The sequence below is a fragment of the Cajanus cajan genome, chromosome 2, assembly GCF_000230855.2.
Source record: "Cajanus cajan strain Asha chromosome 2, NIPB_CcT2T_4, whole genome shotgun sequence".
NCBI lineage: Eukaryota > Viridiplantae > Streptophyta > Magnoliopsida > Fabales > Fabaceae > Cajanus > Cajanus cajan.
In genome coordinates, this window is record NC_138518.1 from 48952335 (window position 1) to 48972177 (window position 19843).

Consider the following 19843-nt stretch of genomic DNA (forward strand, 5'->3'; position numbering starts at 1 on the left):
AATTAATCAAACATAAATGTAGCAGTTATTAGTAATTATATTTGTTTGGTTTTAATAATTTTCAATATTAGATTATTTTATAACAACATTTATATATATAAAAAATTTGGAGGAAAAAATATATTACAAAAGTTGTTCCCTTTATGTTATTTATTTATAAATAGTAAGATAGATTTATAAATAATTTCCTACTATATCTTTTTTCATGTATAATACGATAGTTTCATAAAGAATATTTAATTTACAAAAACATTTTTTATAATGTATAAAAATTAATAAAATATTTTTTCTATTTTTTTTATTTTGATATTTCACTAACATGCTAATTTAGGTTGGTACAAGTGACATGAGAGATTCACGTTGTTTAAATAAGTGGTCAAGGTACATTTTTTAACAAAATGTTGTTTAAATTTTTTTATTAATATTAATTACCATAATGCTATAAATGATTTTTTTTATAATAAATACATTATTTGAATTCATAAATAAAAATGTTTTAAATTTTTTATTATCGTTAGTTAATACCATTCTAATAAATAAAAAAGAGAAAGTATGAAAAACCATGAATTCCGTGGTGAAAAAGTAATTGTGATATTCTTATTCTAGACGGCGGCATTAGTTTTAAGTAAGGAATTAGTTTTGGAAATTGGTAGAATGAAAGAAAGGAATTACTTAAACTTGATGTCCATTGACAGAATAAAAAGTTGAACCATTCATTCTAAGTTATAAATATTTCCACTTCACGGATATGAAATTATATTTCTTCAACAATTCGAATACTCAGAAAAGTCTATTTCATACTACCATTCATAGACAGTCTCAACCAGGTAACAGAGTTAGTTATTTATATTAATATATCAAACCTTTTCTACATCTATATTTTTCATACTACTATAATCTTTCATTTCGAATTATATACAAATCCATACACATCATAAAAGCATATATATAGTTAGTTATTTAGTTTCTATTAAACATACCATTTTCTGTAACATCCCAGTTTTCAAAATGGTTATTATTACTATTATTATTATTATTATTATTTAGTCATAATTTGGTGATTATATTTTACTTCAATTGTAACTAATTCACACTCCATTTATGCTTAATTGTAGGCTTTAGAAAGATATGTGTATTATTGGGCTTAATTAGATAGTTGTGATTTTCTTTGTTAAAACCGTTTTTCGCTGGGCTGATTGGCAAGCCTCGGTGTTTAGGGCATAACTTGGGCTGTGATGGTCCAAATGATGCAAAATTGGTGTCAATGGAAATCTAAGAGAAAAACGCACAACTTTTACAGAAATAGCCATTTGCAAAATCGGTCGTTTAGGAGGTCAAAATTGGAATTTGATTGATACAATTGTTTCTCGCTGGACTGATTGGCAAGCCTCGGTTTTTGGGGTATAACTTGGTCGGTGGTTGTTCAAATGATACACACTTGGTGGCTATGGAAAGATAAGAGAAAATACTACAATTTTCATGAAGGAAATATTTTCAGATTCGGCTGTCTATAAGGTCCAAATCAGTAGCTAAAGTCGGTGAGGAAAAGAACATGGCACCAACTCCATTAATTCACACCAACTCCATTAATTCATCCCACCAACTTCTATAATTCATTCCACTAATTCATTCCACTTAGTTTTGTCTATCTTTTTCTCCATTATTTTACATTTTTTTAATGTGTTTTGGAGGCTATAAATAGGCCTTCACTTCTCCATTGCAAACCATCCAAAGAAACACTTCTCATTCTCATTCTCTCTTCTCTTATACTCTCTTCTTCTCCACTTCTTCTCTTTGAAGACCAAGGAAAGTCTAGAGGAGGAGGTTCTATCCTAGTTTTAGCTCCGGTCCCTGTTTTAGACGGAAGAAGCCTTGGGGAGGCAGCTGTGCTATAGTCTCAGTTTCTGCTTATCCAGGTAAGGGGGGAGTGAGAAATCTCGCTCTGGGTGTGGGATTGTATGCTGGGTAGTGGGATTGGCCCCCAATCCTGTGTTTGTTGTATGTCATATTGTTTGTATGTTCTAATTGCTTGGTTAATATACGTGTATGAATAGAAACTATGTTGAGACTATGATTGTGAAAGTTGTGAATATGATGTGATAATGTGAATGTGAAGATATGAAATGTGATAATATGTTAATGAGATATGAAATGACCATGGAAAGTGATAAAGTAATATGAGAATGTATAGAGTCTTGTTTGACATGCATCATATGCATACAATACTCCAGGTGTGCCGCTGAGGCCGCATACCCACGACTAACAAGGTGTACCTTTGGGTCACCCACGATATGATAACCAGGTGTACCTTTGGGTCACCCACGATATGATAACCAGGTGTACCTTTGGGTCACCCACGATATGATAATCAGGTGTACCTTTGGGTCACCCACGATATGATAACCAAGTGTACCTTAGGGTCACCCACGATGATATGAGAATCTTCCGTATGGCGCCACATGCATGCATTTGTGAGTCTAGTCAAGAAAACCATTGCATGATATATGTGCAAATATGAGATATTGTTATTTTACGTATGTATTGTTTGTGTTTGGCTATCTAGTATATATTCCTACACTGTGAGCCGAGTGAGATGTTTTCTCACTCCCTTTTTCTTTGTGTTGTTTTTCTTTAACCGTTATACAGGTGATTATCAGCATGAGGCTGAGGATGTTGGTGGTGAAGCTTAGGCTTCTTTATGGGCTATGCTCTGATAGGACATGTGACATCGGGGTATAGATAAGATTAGATTAGGTCGTTAATGTTATTTTAAATTACTTTGAAAACTTTGAGATTTATTTCTTTGTAATTTCCGCTGATTATGTTTGTTAAAAATGTGATACTCTGTAAACATGTTTGATTATTAAAGTTATATTATTTAAATTTATTGATTTATGATATGCGGGGTAGAGGGTGTCACATTTAGTGGTATCAGAGCAGGCCGATCCAATCGGCCGTGAGTTATGAGTCTACTATGCTTGTTTGGTAGATTAATAATGTGATGAGATGATTGATGTGCTAATGTGATGATTAATTATGTTCTTATTTATTTATTTGTATGCATTGTATTCTCAGGATTTGTCTGATAGACATGATATAATTTGATGATGCTATTTTTGATTGATCTTTTCATAATTGCTTATTTGTTTGATACTTTTTGCTTACGTAAGAAGTAGTGGTTGAGTAGTATCACTCGTATGGTGAGCTTATGTACCAATAGTACGGACAAAGCCTTGATAATCAACTAGAAATTATTGAGACCTTAGATTTGGATGATTTTTCAAGAGTTTACGGTTAATGGAATTTAGGAATCTATAGTAGTAAGCAATTGAATCAAAGGTGGTTGTATCTGAGAATTGGAGTTTTGATATTTTGATGAGAGATTGGAATGTTCCTTGAGTATTGGTGCGTGCATGTTAACTTTTATGGTTTAGGTAGTATGTGAATTTTATTTTCTAAGTCCTTTGTGAGCTGTTTTGGTCTAAGATTGTAATGGAAAGCTTGAATATGAGTTTAAGGTGGAAAGGAGTGAGTTTGGAATGGTTAAGGTATTTTGTGAAATGTTAGTACACTAATGCTATATGATATGGGGATTATTTTCGTTGAAATTTTGTTGTGTCAGTATGAGTATCTTAGTGACAGAATTAGATTTTGTGGTCATCATGAGAGTTGTGGCTTTTGATATTATCTTTCCAATAGAACTGTAATAAGATAAAACGGAGGTCTAAAACCTTAGTTATCACGGCTTTGGTTATCAGAAGTTTAGAGCTGAATATACTTGAAGTGATTTTGAAATTTTAATTAGGAAGGTGATCTTTTTGAAATCTTATGTCTTCATAAGAGTTGTAGCTTATTCATTTAGCTTTCGTTTGAGATAGGTTTGAGATCATTTGGATGAGTATAACTTTGTGTGTCAGGTAGATATATGCTATCATGATGTTTTTGAGATTTTAGGCATAACAAGGATAAAAATGGATTTGATGATGTTTTGAGGTCTGGTCACTGAAAGGTTGATTCAAATGATATGATTGGTTCATGGTGATAAATTCATACATATTTAGGGATGATATATGTGAAGGAGGTATTCTAATATGAATTGATATGCAAGTATGTGACCTTATGGATCAATTAGTGGATATTTGTGTGTTAATGAGAGGTTTTGACCTTAGGATGTGATACCATCATATTAGAGTTAAGTGTGAAGATATATCTAAGATAAACTTAGCTAGATTATGATTTTGATTGTATGAGGTGAGTAATTTCTTGCGAAGGTATAACATAGAGCTATCTAAGGTAGAAGTTGTGCTTAAGTGAGAGATACCTAATTCAATTAGTAAAATTAAGAGTTTTCTTAGGATAATTTATAGGAGATTTATTAAGTAAATGTCTAAGGTAGCAGTTAGAGGTTTAGGCTACTCTCATTTCACTCACCTCTACTACAGGAATCTCTTTTGCTTTCTTTTCCTCTAGCTACTAAGATGTTTCAGTTCACTAAGTTGTCGTTTGCCTACCCATGAATTCAACAGTAGTTTGAAAGGCTAACCCATATCAGGAATTTCTGGACCTATGTTTATTTTTAAGTACCCAAAACATTTTATCGCCTACTTCTCTAGGTCGCTTACTATTACCTTTGACTGGATTGACTAAGAAATAGTTGCCTTTGTGTGGGATAACAAAGGAGAAGGTAGTTTTCAAACTCTTAAGGAAAGATTGGTTAATGTTAATACTACTAGATTTTAGCAAGACTTTTGTGGTATATAGTTATGCTTCTAAAGATAGGTTCGGGAAGAGTGTTGTGGCAAGAAGAAAGGTAGTAGCTTATGATTCTAGGCAATTGAAAATTCTTGAGAGGAATTACTTTACCCATGACTTTGAGTTAGCAGTTTTAATATGTATACTAAGATTTGAAAACACTACATATATGATTCTAAGATTGAGGTATTTAGCGATCATAAGAGTTTTAAATACCTATTGACCAGAGGAAATAGTTAAAAGTCCTTAAGGAATAAGATCTTGATATTATTAAGTTATGTGGCCAAAACCATTATGGTAACCGATGCTCTGAGTATGAGACCTTTATATTTACCTTTTTTTTTCCTGATTAGAAAGATAGATCTTTTAGCTCAACTTAGAGATTTAAGTTTTTCTGATAAGGTTATTCTTAGTAGTGTAAGACAAAATTTAAATTGAGTAACGAAAGGATTGATTAGATGATTTATTTGGTATGAGGTTATAGGATAAGGAGGTGGATAAGAATTTGACTTGGGTATAGCTAGAATGGTGAAATTAGAAATCTGGTATATGTATCTAGTGAACCTATGCTTAAGTGCTTAATCTTTGGAGAAGGTCGTAGAAATAAAGCTATTATTCTAGCAGATACCTTGAGTAGGATGATCTTTCACCTACCATATTTGACGATTTAAGGGTTGTATTTGATTAAAGAACTTAGCGACTTAAGCGTGATGTGTGAGCTCACCCTTAGGAGCATTGAATTTAGTATGTTGAAAATGACTAATGAATTAATGGACGAGATTAGAGAAGCTTAGGAGTTAGATTCTTTCTTAGTGAACCAAGTGGAGAAGATTGGTAGAGGTATAAATAGCCCTTTATGAGTAGAAGTTGATGGTATTTTGGGGTTCAATGATAGGATCTATAGCCTAGTAATCTTGAATTTAGGAAGATGATCTTAAAGGGAGTTTTAAGAGCTACTAAGGTGCATCAGAGTGGCGCAGCGGAAGCGTGGTGGCCTTAAGTAAAGAGAGGAATAGAGGATATTATGTACTTATATTTAGTATGGTATAAGTATGAGACAGAACATCAGAAGCCTTTTAGGACTTTTGTAGCCTTTAGATGTTCCTGTTTGGAAGTGAAATAATATGTCTAGACTCTGTTGTGGATTTTCCAAGGAAATTTAAGAAGAATCTTGAACGAGTCATAGTCAAACCTCTTCGTTTCAAAAATTCGAGGACGAATTTCTTAAAAGGGGGGAAGTATTGTAACATCCCAGTTTTCAAAATGGTTATTATTACTATTATTATTATTATTATTATTTAGTCATAATTTGGTGATTATATTTTACTTCAATTGTAACTAATTCACACTCCATTTATGCTTAATTGTAGGCTTTAGAAAGATATGTGTATTATTGGGCTTAATTAGATAGTTGTGATTTTCTTTGTTAAAACCGTTTTTCGCTGGGCTGATTGGCAAGCCTCGGTGTTTAGGGCATAACTTGGGCTGTGATGGTCCAAATGATGCAAAATTGGTGTCAATGGAAATCTAAGAGAAAAACGCACAACTTTTACAGAAATAGCCATTTGCAAAATCGGTCGTTTAGGAGGTCAAAATTGGAATTTGATTGATACAATTGTTTCTCGCTGGACTGATTGGCAAGCCTCGGTTTTTGGGGTATAACTTGGTCGGTGGTTGTTCAAATGATACACACTTGGTGGCTATGGAAAGATAAGAGAAAATACTACAATTTTCATGAAGGAAATATTTTCAGATTCGGCTGTCTATAAGGTCCAAATCAGTAGCTAAAGTCGGTGAGGAAAAGAACATGGCACCAACTCCATTAATTCACACCAACTCCATTAATTCATCCCACCAACTTCTATAATTCATTCCACTAATTCATTCCACTTAGTTTTGTCTATCTTTTTCTCCATTATTTTACATTTTTTTAATGTGTTTTGGAGGCTATAAATAGGCCTTCACTTCTCCATTGCAAACCATCCAAAGAAACACTTCTCATTCTCATTCTCTCTTCTCTTATACTCTCTTCTTCTCCTCTTCTTCTCTTTGAAGACCAAGGAAAGTCTAGAGGAGGAGGTTCTATCCTAGTTTTAGCTCCGGTCCCTGTTTTAGACGGAAGAAGCCTTGGGGAGGCAGCTGTGCTATAGTCTCAGTTTCTGCTTATCCAGGTAAGGGGGGAGTGAGAAATCTCGCTCTGGGTGTGGGATTGTATGCTGGGTAGTGGGATTGGCCCCCAATCCTGTGTTTGTTGTATGTCATATTGTTTGTATGTTCTAATTGCTTGGTTAATATACGTGTATGAATAGAAACTATGTTGAGACTATGATTGTGAAAGTTGTGAATATGATGTGATAATGTGAATGTGAAGATATGAAATGTGATAATATGTTAATGAGATATGAAATGACCATGGAAAGTGATAAAGTAATATGAGAATGTATAGAGTCTTGTTTGACATGCATCATATGCATACAATACTCCAGGTGTGCCGCTGAGGCCGCATACCCACGACTAACAAGGTGTACCTTTGGGTCACCCACGATATGATAACCAGGTGTACCTTTGGGTCACCCACGATATGATAACCAGGTGTACCTTTGGGTCACCCACGATATGATAATCAGGTGTACCTTTGGGTCACCCACGATATGATAACCAGGTGTACCTTAGGGTCACCCACGATGATATGAGAATCTTCCGTATGGCGCCACATGCATGCATTTGTGAGTCTAGTCAAGAAAACCATTGCATGATATATGTGCAAATATGAGATATTGTTATTTTACGTATGTATTGTTTGTGTTTGGCTATCTAGTATATATTCCTACACTGTGAGCCGAGTGAGATGTTTTCTCACTCCCTTTTTCTTTGTGTTGTTTTTCTTTAACCGTTATACAGGTGATTATCAGCATGAGGCTGAGGATGTTGGTGGTGAAGCTTAGGCTTCTTTATGGGCTATGCTCTGATAGGACATGTGACATCGGGGTATAGATAAGATTAGATTAGGTCGTTAATGTTATTTTAAATTACTTTGAAAACTTTGAGATTTATTTCTTTGTAATTTCCGCTGATTATGTTTGTTAAAAATGTGATACTCTGTAAACATGTTTGATTATTAAAGTTATATTATTTAAATTTATTGATTTATGATATGCGGGGTAGAGGGTGTCACATTTAGTGGTATCAGAGCAGGCCGATCCAATCGGCCGTGAGTTATGAGTCTACTATGCTTGTTTGGTAGATTAATAATGTGATGAGATGATTGATGTGCTAATGTGATGATTAATTATGTTCTTATTTATTTATTTGTATGCATTGTATTCTCAGGATTTGTCTGATAGACATGATATAATTTGATGATGCTATTTTTGATTGATCTTTTCATAATTGCTTATTTGTTTGATACTTTTTGCTTACGTAAGAAGTAGTGGTTGAGTAGTATCACTCGTATGGTGAGCTTATGTACCAATAGTACGGACAAAGCCTTGATAATCAACTAGAAATTATTGAGACCTTAGATTTGGATGATTTTTCAAGAGTTTACGGTTAATGGAATTTAGGAATCTATAGTAGTAAGCAATTGAATCAAAGGTGGTTGTATCTGAGAATTGGAGTTTTGATATTTTGATGAGAGATTGGAATGTTCCTTGAGTATTGGTGCGTGCATGTTAACTTTTATGGTTTAGGTAGTATGTGAATTTTATTTTCTAAGTCCTTTGTGAGCTGTTTTGGTCTAAGATTGTAATGGAAAGCTTGAATATGAGTTTAAGGTGGAAAGGAGTGAGTTTGGAATGGTTAAGGTATTTTGTGAAATGTTAGTACACTAATGCTATATGATATGGGGATTATTTTCGTTGAAATTTTGTTGTGTCAGTATGAGTATCTTAGTGACAGAATTAGATTTTGTGGTCATCATGAGAGTTGTGGCTTTTGATATTATCTTTCCAATAGAACTGTAATAAGATAAAACGGAGGTCTAAAACCTTAGTTATCACGGCTTTGGTTATCAGAAGTTTAGAGCTGAATATACTTGAAGTGATTTTGAAATTTTAATTAGGAAGGTGATCTTTTTGAAATCTTATGTCTTCATAAGAGTTGTAGCTTATTCATTTAGCTTTCGTTTGAGATAGGTTTGAGATCATTTGGATGAGTATAACTTTGTGTGTCAGGTAGATATATGCTATCATGATGTTTTTGAGATTTTAGGCATAACAAGGATAAAAATGGATTTGATGATGTTTTGAGGTCTGGTCACTGAAAGGTTGATTCAAATGATATGATTGGTTCATGGTGATAAATTCATACATATTTAGGGATGATATATGTGAAGGAGGTATTCTAATATGAATTGATATGCAAGTATGTGACCTTATGGATCAATTAGTGGATATTTGTGTGTTAATGAGAGGTTTTGACCTTAGGATGTGATACCATCATATTAGAGTTAAGTGTGAAGATATATCTAAGATAAACTTAGCTAGATTATGATTTTGATTGTATGAGGTGAGTAATTTCTTGCGAAGGTATAACATAGAGCTATCTAAGGTAGAAGTTGTGCTTAAGTGAGAGATACCTAATTCAATTAGTAAAATTAAGAGTTTTCTTAGGATAATTTATAGGAGATTTATTAAGTAAATGTCTAAGGTAGCAGTTAGAGGTTTAGGCTACTCTCATTTCACTCACCTCTACTACAGGAATCTCTTTTGCTTTCTTTTCCTCTAGCTACTAAGATGTTTCAGTTCACTAAGTTGTCGTTTGCCTACCCATGAATTCAACAGTAGTTTGAAAGGCTAACCCATATCAGGAATTTCTGGACCTATGTTTATTTTTAAGTACCCAAAACATTTTATCGCCTACTTCTCTAGGTCGCTTACTATTACCTTTGACTGGATTGACTAAGAAATAGTTGCCTTTGTGTGGGATAACAAAGGAGAAGGTAGTTTTCAAACTCTTAAGGAAAGATTGGTTAATGTTAATACTACTAGATTTTAGCAAGACTTTTGTGGTATATAGTTATGCTTCTAAAGATAGGTTCGGGAAGAGTGTTGTGGCAAGAAGAAAGGTAGTAGCTTATGATTCTAGGCAATTGAAAATTCTTGAGAGGAATTACTTTACCCATGACTTTGAGTTAGCAGTTTTAATATGTATACTAAGATTTGAAAACACTACATATATGATTCTAAGATTGAGGTATTTAGCGATCATAAGAGTTTTAAATACCTATTGACCAGAGGAAATAGTTAAAAGTCCTTAAGGAATAAGATCTTGATATTATTAAGTTATGTGGCCAAAACCATTATGGTAACCGATGCTCTGAGTATGAGACCTTTATATTTACCTTTTTTTTTCCTGATTAGAAAGATAGATCTTTTAGCTCAACTTAGAGATTTAAGTTTTTCTGATAAGGTTATTCTTAGTAGTGTAAGACAAAATTTAAATTGAGTAACGAAAGGATTGATTAGATGATTTATTTGGTATGAGGTTATAGGATAAGGAGGTGGATAAGAATTTGACTTGGGTATAGCTAGAATGGTGAAATTAGAAATCTGGTATATGTATCTAGTGAACCTATGCTTAAGTGCTTAATCTTTGGAGAAGGTCGTAGAAATAAAGCTATTATTCTAGCAGATACCTTGAGTAGGATGATCTTTCACCTACCATATTTGACGATTTAAGGGTTGTATTTGATTAAAGAACTTAGCGACTTAAGCGTGATGTGTGAGCTCACCCTTAGGAGCATTGAATTTAGTATGTTGAAAATGACTAATGAATTAATGGACGAGATTAGAGAAGCTTAGGAGTTAGATTCTTTCTTAGTGAACCAAGTGGAGAAGATTGGTAGAGGTATAAATAGCCCTTTATGAGTAGAAGTTGATGGTATTTTGGGGTTCAATGATAGGATCTATAGCCTAGTAATCTTGAATTTAGGAAGATGATCTTAAAGGGAGTTTTAAGAGCTACTAAGGTGCATCAGAGTGGCGCAGCGGAAGCGTGGTGGCCTTAAGTAAAGAGAGGAATAGAGGATATTATGTACTTATATTTAGTATGGTATAAGTATGAGACAGAACATCAGAAGCCTTTTAGGACTTTTGTAGCCTTTAGATGTTCCTGTTTGGAAGTGAAATAATATGTCTAGACTCTGTTGTGGATTTTCCAAGGAAATTTAAGAAGAATCTTGAACGAGTCATAGTCAAACCTCTTCGTTTCAAAAATTCGAGGACGAATTTCTTAAAAGGGGGGAAGTATTGTAACATCCCAGTTTTCAAAATGGTTATTATTACTATTATTATTATTATTATTATTTAGTCATAATTTGGTGATTATATTTTACTTCAATTGTAACTAATTCACACTCCATTTATGCTTAATTGTAGGCTTTAGAAAGATATGTGTATTATTGGGCTTAATTAGATAGTTGTGATTTTCTTTGTTAAAACCGTTTTTCGCTGGGCTGATTGGCAAGCCTCGGTGTTTAGGGCATAACTTGGGCTGTGATGGTCCAAATGATGCAAAATTGGTGTCAATGGAAATCTAAGAGAAAAACGCACAACTTTTACAGAAATAGCCATTTGCAAAATCGGTCGTTTAGGAGGTCAAAATTGGAATTTGATTGATACAATTGTTTCTCGCTGGACTGATTGGCAAGCCTCGGTTTTTGGGGTATAACTTGGTCGGTGGTTGTTCAAATGATACACACTTGGTGGCTATGGAAAGATAAGAGAAAATACTACAATTTTCATGAAGGAAATATTTTCAGATTCGGCTGTCTATAAGGTCCAAATCAGTAGCTAAAGTCGGTGAGGAAAAGAACATGGCACCAACTCCATTAATTCACACCAACTCCATTAATTCATCCCACCAACTTCTATAATTCATTCCACTAATTCATTCCACTTAGTTTTGTCTATCTTTTTCTCCATTATTTTACATTTTTTTAATGTGTTTTGGAGGCTATAAATAGGCCTTCACTTCTCCATTGCAAACCATCCAAAGAAACACTTCTCATTCTCATTCTCTCTTCTCTTATACTCTCTTCTTCTCCTCTTCTTCTCTTTGAAGACCAAGGAAAGTCTAGAGGAGGAGGTTCTATCCTAGTTTTAGCTCCGGTCCCTGTTTTAGACGGAAGAAGCCTTGGGGAGGCAGCTGTGCTATAGTCTCAGTTTCTGCTTATCCAGGTAAGGGGGGAGTGAGAAATCTCGCTCTGGGTGTGGGATTGTATGCTGGGTAGTGGGATTGGCCCCCAATCCTGTGTTTGTTGTATGTCATATTGTTTGTATGTTCTAATTGCTTGGTTAATATACGTGTATGAATAGAAACTATGTTGAGACTATGATTGTGAAAGTTGTGAATATGATGTGATAATGTGAATGTGAAGATATGAAATGTGATAATATGTTAATGAGATATGAAATGACCATGGAAAGTGATAAAGTAATATGAGAATGTATAGAGTCTTGTTTGACATGCATCATATGCATACAATACTCCAGGTGTGCCGCTGAGGCCGCATACCCACGACTAACAAGGTGTACCTTTGGGTCACCCACGATATGATAACCAGGTGTACCTTTGGGTCACCCACGATATGATAACCAGGTGTACCTTTGGGTCACCCACGATATGATAATCAGGTGTACCTTTGGGTCACCCACGATATGATAACCAGGTGTACCTTAGGGTCACCCACGATGATATGAGAATCTTCCGTATGGCGCCACATGCATGCATTTGTGAGTCTAGTCAAGAAAACCATTGCATGATATATGTGCAAATATGAGATATTGTTATTTTACGTATGTATTGTTTGTGTTTGGCTATCTAGTATATATTCCTACACTGTGAGCCGAGTGAGATGTTTTCTCACTCCCTTTTTCTTTGTGTTGTTTTTCTTTAACCGTTATACAGGTGATTATCAGCATGAGGCTGAGGATGTTGGTGGTGAAGCTTAGGCTTCTTTATGGGCTATGCTCTGATAGGACATGTGACATCGGGGTATAGATAAGATTAGATTAGGTCGTTAATGTTATTTTAAATTACTTTGAAAACTTTGAGATTTATTTCTTTGTAATTTCCGCTGATTATGTTTGTTAAAAATGTGATACTCTGTAAACATGTTTGATTATTAAAGTTATATTATTTAAATTTATTGATTTATGATATGCGGGGTAGAGGGTGTCACATTTTCTGTCTCTAATTTGAGTCCTTGTAATAAAAACAGTTGAGTTGAGGTTTGATATATGAAAGCACATAAAGAGGAGTTTCTTCCATAAAACCACATACCAACGACAAACTGTATTCATTCATATATAATGCTTAAGGCTATGGATATGAAATTCCGAAGACTCAAGGATGATAGTTTCGAAATGCTCACTGACACTTTTGTCTTCTTCTCGTGGAAGGCGCATTACATATGGGTGACAAATATTTATCACTTTTTCTTCATACTATCACTACTCATTTTCTTTTTCCTACTATTGCAATACAACTTATTTTACTTTACATGTTAGTAAACAAATCAAATGACAATGTTTTATTATAGTCACCAAATTAATGATTCTTAAATCTAGCGTAAATTCAGAGTATGTTTCAGAGAGAGAGATTTTTATTTTAGTAAATATTTTTAATTTAATAATTTTAAAATAAAATATAAATAATAGATTAATTGTTTGAGAATATTAAGTTTATGAACAGTGTTAACAATACATCCTCTAACATACTCTTCTTAATATCATTTCTCATTGAATATATTTTATTGAAAACCAAAAACTTAAGAAAGAGGGTCATTATATAGAATGAAAGACCCACCAACTTTTATGTTTTTCATCGGTGTTAGTATTCTTTTAATTTATTATATTGTAAGTTGACGACATTAAATTTATATGACAGTATAAACTTTACGTCCCCAATGAATTCTTATTATTTGTTTACATCCTAACAACCTTAAGAAAAATTGGCTTATCATGAAGAATTGCCTTGGATTATACAGAAAAGATATTATTATCTTAAAAAAGTCAAAGATGCCACAATAAGAATGGAATTTCCGGAAACAAATACAGTGCATTGTGAAGACTTGCCCAATCTAAGGAGTTTTTCCTCAGGAGATATTGTTGAATGACCATACTTGGAGAATCTTATTTTGAACCATTGCCCTAACTTAAAGAAGTTTGGATTCGGAAGGATAAAAGAGTCACGATTAAAATCATTCCTCATGGAAAATCAAGTGCAACATAATATTGATACACAAGTTACCAATTTTTTTGAATCATGGGTTAGTTCTCTATCAAAATACTATTTGCCATAATAGACTAAAAACATTAAGCTTGTTTATGGTTATGCTTTTGCCTTCTTTAATTGTTATTAACTACGATTTTCAAATCTAAACTTTTTTAATTAATTAAGTCCATTTATTTTTTAGACCGAGTGACATTTGATCCTTTTATAAATATTGTTCTATTATGAGTCTTTAAATTCTCATTTCCTACTTAAATACATTATAAAAGTTTAATAATATTAAATTGTTTTAAATCTTTCTCTGCTCAAAACTCGTTAACCAAAATATTAAATTTCAACCAAAATTGAAAAATATCAAAAAAATTATTTGTCAAATTAAATCCTATTTTACAACTTTCAAAAAATTCTTCAAATTTTCCTAAATTTAGTTCTTGAATTTTTTAATCTTAAACTAAATATAAATTTCAAATATGTACATAAAGAATATTTGATAAAAAAATGTGCATTTAAATTAAAATTTGGGAGGCTTAATTTTGAAAAATAGGTTACCTTTCTTTCAAGGTATTGGATATATTTAGTGAGTCTTTTACTCTATGTTTGAATAATTGCCACTCTAGTTTCACAAAATGGTAACAAGAGTAGAAAAATTTACAGGATGATGAATTATCAACAACTACTGAGTATGAAATTGGTGACAATGAGGAATTAGGCAAGATATTGGATAATCTTTGTCCATCGCATTTCACCAACTTGTTACAATTCCAGGAAAAAAATGTCGATGAAAAGCTGAGTAGCTTTCTTGATGTTTTGATGAAGAGGTCAGATAAACTTGAAGTTATCAACATTCAACAATGCAAAACAATGAAAAGTTTGTTTTACGTTCCTGATGATTTTTTCCCTGATGAAGATCAACATGCTATATATTTCACACAGATGAGGGAATTAAAATTAATAGAACTATATAATCTAGAAACCGTATGGCATTGGAATCCAAAAGGAATTTTTGGCCTCGAAAATCTCCAATTGATACACATCAAAAGTTGCCCCTCTCTAATAATTCTATTCAATTATGATGACATAGAGAAGCTCCACCAACTAAATGAATTAAAGTTAAAGGCATGTGAGAAGATAACCAATTTAGTTTATTCTTTTGATAAAAATAAGATACCACCAGCAAAGTTCCCATCACTAACTAAGGTAGAGTTGAAGTCTCTCTCAAGATTGGAATGGTTCTACATTTATGGAGTAGAATTTCCAAGTCTAAAAACCTTGACAATAGAAAAATGTCCTCAATTGACATCATTCACAAATGGGTTTGCAACCGCAAATGCATCCTCCACAATTATTGATGGGAAGTCTTTCTTTGAGCTAAATGAACTCACATTACGTAGTTGTGACAAGTTGGTTGTTGTTGTGTCATCTAAGACTTTACAAGAGTTAGGAAAATTGAAGAAACTCATTGTGAGTGATTGTATGGAATTGAAAATGTTATTCAACATTGATGGAATAATATCTCATTCAACTGAGCTCCTACAACAGTTAGATGAATTGATCTTGAATGATCTACCTAATTTAATTCAAATCATCAACGAAGAAATTGTCAAGCTCTATCAAAACTTGAAAATCCTATAAGTGAAGAATTGTGAGTCTCTTAAATGGTTGCCCATATCTCAAGTGCTAAAAAATATGGAAATTACCAATTGCACAACCTTGCGTAAAATTATGATCATCCATGAAGAAGAAGGAAAGAGAGGTAAAACCACCTTTACTCGATTGAAGGATGTTTCCCTTGTAAATCTATTAAATCTCTCCATTGCCTTTCTTATTGTAGCTGAATTTCCATCCTTAGAAACACTAAAAATAGAAAATTGTCCTAGTTTGAAGACTTTTGTTGAAGAGTCTAATGAGGAGAAAGATCATCCAGAATTAGATAATTCAAACTATTTCTTTCCAAATTCAGTAAGTTTCTTCACTTTAACATTTTAGAAATAATATTCATTATTGGGAGTGTGTATGTATACATAGCTTTTTTTTTCATCTTTGTTCCAAATCATTGAAAATTATTTTTTGTTCTTTGTAGTTGTCATTGGACAAATTGAAGGTACTTTATTTAATGAATCAACCGGTTGAGGAGCTTTGGCACTACAATTGTCCTTCTGAATCATTTTGTGAGTTGGAAAATCTTACTTTGAGAAACAACAAAAAGTTATTGAGTGTCTTCTCCCCCGCCATGATAGTAAGATTCAACAAGCTAAAAAAATTGACTTTGGAAAAATGTGAATTATTGGCCGAGGTATTTATCCTTGAAGGTGACAAACCAAATTATGATAACCAAGAAATGCTTCCTGAACTAAAGGTGTTAGCAATGAGTAACCTAAGTAATTTGACATGTTTCTGGAACAAGGAACCTCAAGTTCCATTTTTCCTTAATTTGGTTTCACTTTTCATTATTCATTGCCATTGCCTCAAAAGCTTATTCTCACTTTCTCAGGCCAAAAATCTTAAAAAACTCAAAATACTCAGATTGTGTAACTGTGAGAAAGTAGAAGATGTAATATCTAGTGATAAAGGTGAAAAGGTGGCTACCATTTTCCCTAAAATGAAATGTCTTGTTCTCAAGGATCTTCCAAAGCTTGTCAACTTTTGTCGGGAAGGAGGATGTTTTAATTGGCCTAACTTACAAACAGTGAGGGTGAACAATATTCCAAGTATGAAAACATTTTTGAGAGATTATATTAATACGCCATTGTTGAAATCAGTGTATATAACATTTGCTAAGAAACTTTGGCTTGGAAATTTGAACAAGACCATATCATATATGCACAACAATCCAGGTGTGTAAATTTTAATGTTATATGCCAAAAATTAAAAACTTGTAACATATTAGTGTTACTTTTACAACTTGTTTTATATATACATGATACATATCATTTTTTTCCTAAAAGATATCTCTTGTACAAGATATATTATTAATTTAAATTGTTAGATGACAACAATTACCTTTTGATTATATTAAAATATCTTTTATTTTAAAAAAAAACTGCTAATAATTTTTTAGGATTTTGTACTTTTTTATTTTACAAGGTCCTTTCAAACCTTGTTTTAAAGTTATTAATTTTGATAAAAATGGTTCAGGGTCCAATATGAGTTTATGTTCCTCATAATGTGACCATTAAAATCTTATTTTGATGAGTATTGCTACTCAAGAAGACCCCTTGACATCAAAGACAAAACTTTTCTAGTGTGTCTTTAGTGGCATTCAGTTCAGCAAGTAAAATTATAAGTTACATTATTGGTTTATTAACTTGATAAATTTGGTTTATCTTTTAATTTTTTTCAATATCAGGAATGACATTACAAGGAAGAATACGAAGATTACATACTAAATAGAAGAGATCTGAGGAAAGGCTTCAAAGTCACATTAATCAAGTATAAATATATACATTGCATTAGCCTTTTAGCTGTAATATTATTCGTACTTTGTGTATAAAAAATTATAATTCATACTTGTCTATAAAAACAATGTAATTCATACATACATAAATATTTTTAGGATAAAATAAGCTTTTACATGTTTAGATACATACATAATTGATTTTTGGTTTAAAAGTAAATGATCATAAAAGTCAATTGGTAAGGGTGAATGTTAATACACCATTGTTGAAATCAGTGTATATAACATTTGCTAAGAAACTTTGGCGTGGAAATTTGAACAAGACCATATCATTTATGTACAACAATCCAGGTATGTAAATTTTAATATTATATGCCAAAATTTAAAAACTTGTAACATAATAGTGTTACTTTTACAACTTGTTTTTATATACATGATATATATCATTTGTTTTCTAAAAGATATCTCCCATGCAACATATATATTATTCTCAATTTAAATTGTTAGATGACAACAATTATCTTATGATTATATTAAATTATTTCAATTTTCTTTTAAAAACTACTAATTCTTTAGGATTTTGTATTTTTTTTTTAATGTAAGGCCCTTTCAAACCTTGTTTTAAAGCTATCAATTATTTTGATAAAAATGGTTTAGAATCCAGTCTGAGTTTATGTTCCTCAAGACGCGATTTCAACACCCATTGTGACCATTAAAATCTTATTTTGATAAGTATACGTACTCAAGGAGACCTCTTGATGCCAAAGGTAAAATTCTTCTAGTGGGTCTCTATTGGGCCTCAATTCAACAAGTAAAATTATGAGGCAAATTATTGGTTTATTAACTTGATAAATTTGGTTTACCTTTCAATTTTTTTTCAATATCAGGAATGAAACTACAAGGAAGAATATGAAGACTACATATTAAATAGAAAAGATCAGAGAAAAGGCTTCAAAGTCATTATTCAATTATAAACATATACATTGCATTAGCTTTTAGATGTAATGTTATTCGTACTTTGTGCATAAAAAAATATAGTTCATACGTGACTATAAAAACAATGTAATTCATACATACATAAATATTTTTAGGGTAAAATAAGTTTTTAAATGTTTAAGATACATACATAATTGATTTTTGGTTTAAAGATTAATTTTTATAAAAGTCAATTGGTAGGGGTGAATGTTGTTGATGAATGGATAATGGATCCAATAATTATTTTGAATTGTGAGGTTGTAGTCCTACTGATGGAAAGCCCTTTGGAGAGACTAGATTGATGTAGTTCCCCTCCAAGTTCCTTGAACAAATCTTTTCCTTCTTGGTCTCCTCCTAGCTAGCTTTGTACAATGGCTTCAAAGGTGTTAGAAGCCATCTTCAAACACACATGGAAAGGTAAAGAGCCCCCTTGGAGATGCCACACTCATGGAGTCATAAGTCCCTCCAAATCTTGCCACACTCAAGAGAGGATAAGAGAAATGAAATAAGTTTCAAGGAGAGAAACAAATGTAACCACGGTGCATCTAATTCATAAGGAAAAATGCATCTAATTCATTAATACTCAAAGTTGAAGTTCAACCAATACAAAGAAATCTTATATAGGAATTTGGTTCGTCATGGTGCAAGCTAGACTTACCATATCAAGTGTAACCATGTTTTGCTATCTTGTACTTAAGCTAACCAATCCTAGTTAACTTTCTACAAGTCTAGTTAGTTGTCTAGAAGCTTATGAAGCAAGTTAAGTTAATTCTAGTTTAAGAATAACATAGATTAGCTTAAGTTAACTCCAACTACCTAGCCTAATTATTACAACTACTAGACTAATGATCACTTTGACTAGTTTATTGAGATGTCACTATCAAGGTCATGTGACTTATTTAACAAGCTTAGGATGGCTTGTTTGTGACACCCTTACTACCCCAACACATATATTGTAATAATGTAAATAAACTAAGGAAATAAAATTTTCAACATTGGTAAAAGGGTTCACATAAAAACCTTCATAAATGTTCTTCAATATCCAAAACAATTGAAAATAAAAATTGGAAAATAAAACATAAGAGCTTACAAATTGTTTTTAAAATAATAAGTACAACTCCTACTGCATATAAAAATCCATGTCCTATAAATCCTTTGCCCCGATGTCATAATATCATAGCACACCCACAATTCAACTGTTGGCATTCTAAATGCCACTCAAAGTCGAATCTTCCTCACCTAAAACATCCACAAATTGTACGGTGAGAAAAGAAAACATCTATATGTAAAGCACACAAGGAAATTCCACAACATAATTTCATCATAACTCATTACTTAATGAAATATTCACAACCATGTCTATATGTCCTAATTCTATCAATCATGCAATATTTTCATATCACAATTCACAATCACACCAATCCATCACATCATATAATATGTACTATGTTAAGCTCACGCCACCCCTGTAGCATCTCGTACCCAAGG

At 32.5% G+C, this 19843-nt stretch overlaps 2 protein-coding genes across 4 annotated transcripts; both read left to right on the forward strand.

Annotated features, from left to right (window-relative positions):
• Window positions 1-593: 593 nt before the first annotated feature.
• LOC145954321 (uncharacterized) lies at window positions 594-17930 on the forward strand. 3 transcript variants are annotated; one of them, XM_083068342.1, is made up of 7 exons: window positions 594-827; window positions 1801-1916; window positions 2647-6923; window positions 7654-11930; window positions 12661-14023; window positions 14641-15945; window positions 16067-17930. In XM_083068342.1, exons 5-6 carry the CDS (start codon window positions 13964-13966, stop codon window positions 15616-15618), a joined length of 1038 nt encoding a protein of 345 aa, XP_082924468.1. In that variant the 5' UTR covers window positions 594-827; window positions 1801-1916; window positions 2647-6923; window positions 7654-11930; window positions 12661-13963; the 3' UTR covers window positions 15619-15945; window positions 16067-17930. The 3 variants fall into 3 exon arrangements, with proteins under 3 accessions (XP_082924468.1, XP_082924469.1, XP_082924467.1); XM_083068343.1 differs by lacking the exon at window positions 1801-1916; XM_083068341.1 differs by lacking the exon at window positions 594-827 and having other exon boundaries at window positions 985-1916.
• LOC145954991 (disease resistance protein RPS2-like) lies at window positions 15709-16828 on the forward strand. Its single transcript, XM_083069686.1, has 2 exons — window positions 15709-15945; window positions 16067-16828. The coding sequence occupies exons 1-2, from the start codon at window positions 15709-15711 to the stop codon at window positions 16826-16828; spliced, it is 999 nt and encodes a 332-aa protein (XP_082925812.1).
• Window positions 17931-19843: the final 1913 nt, after the last annotated feature.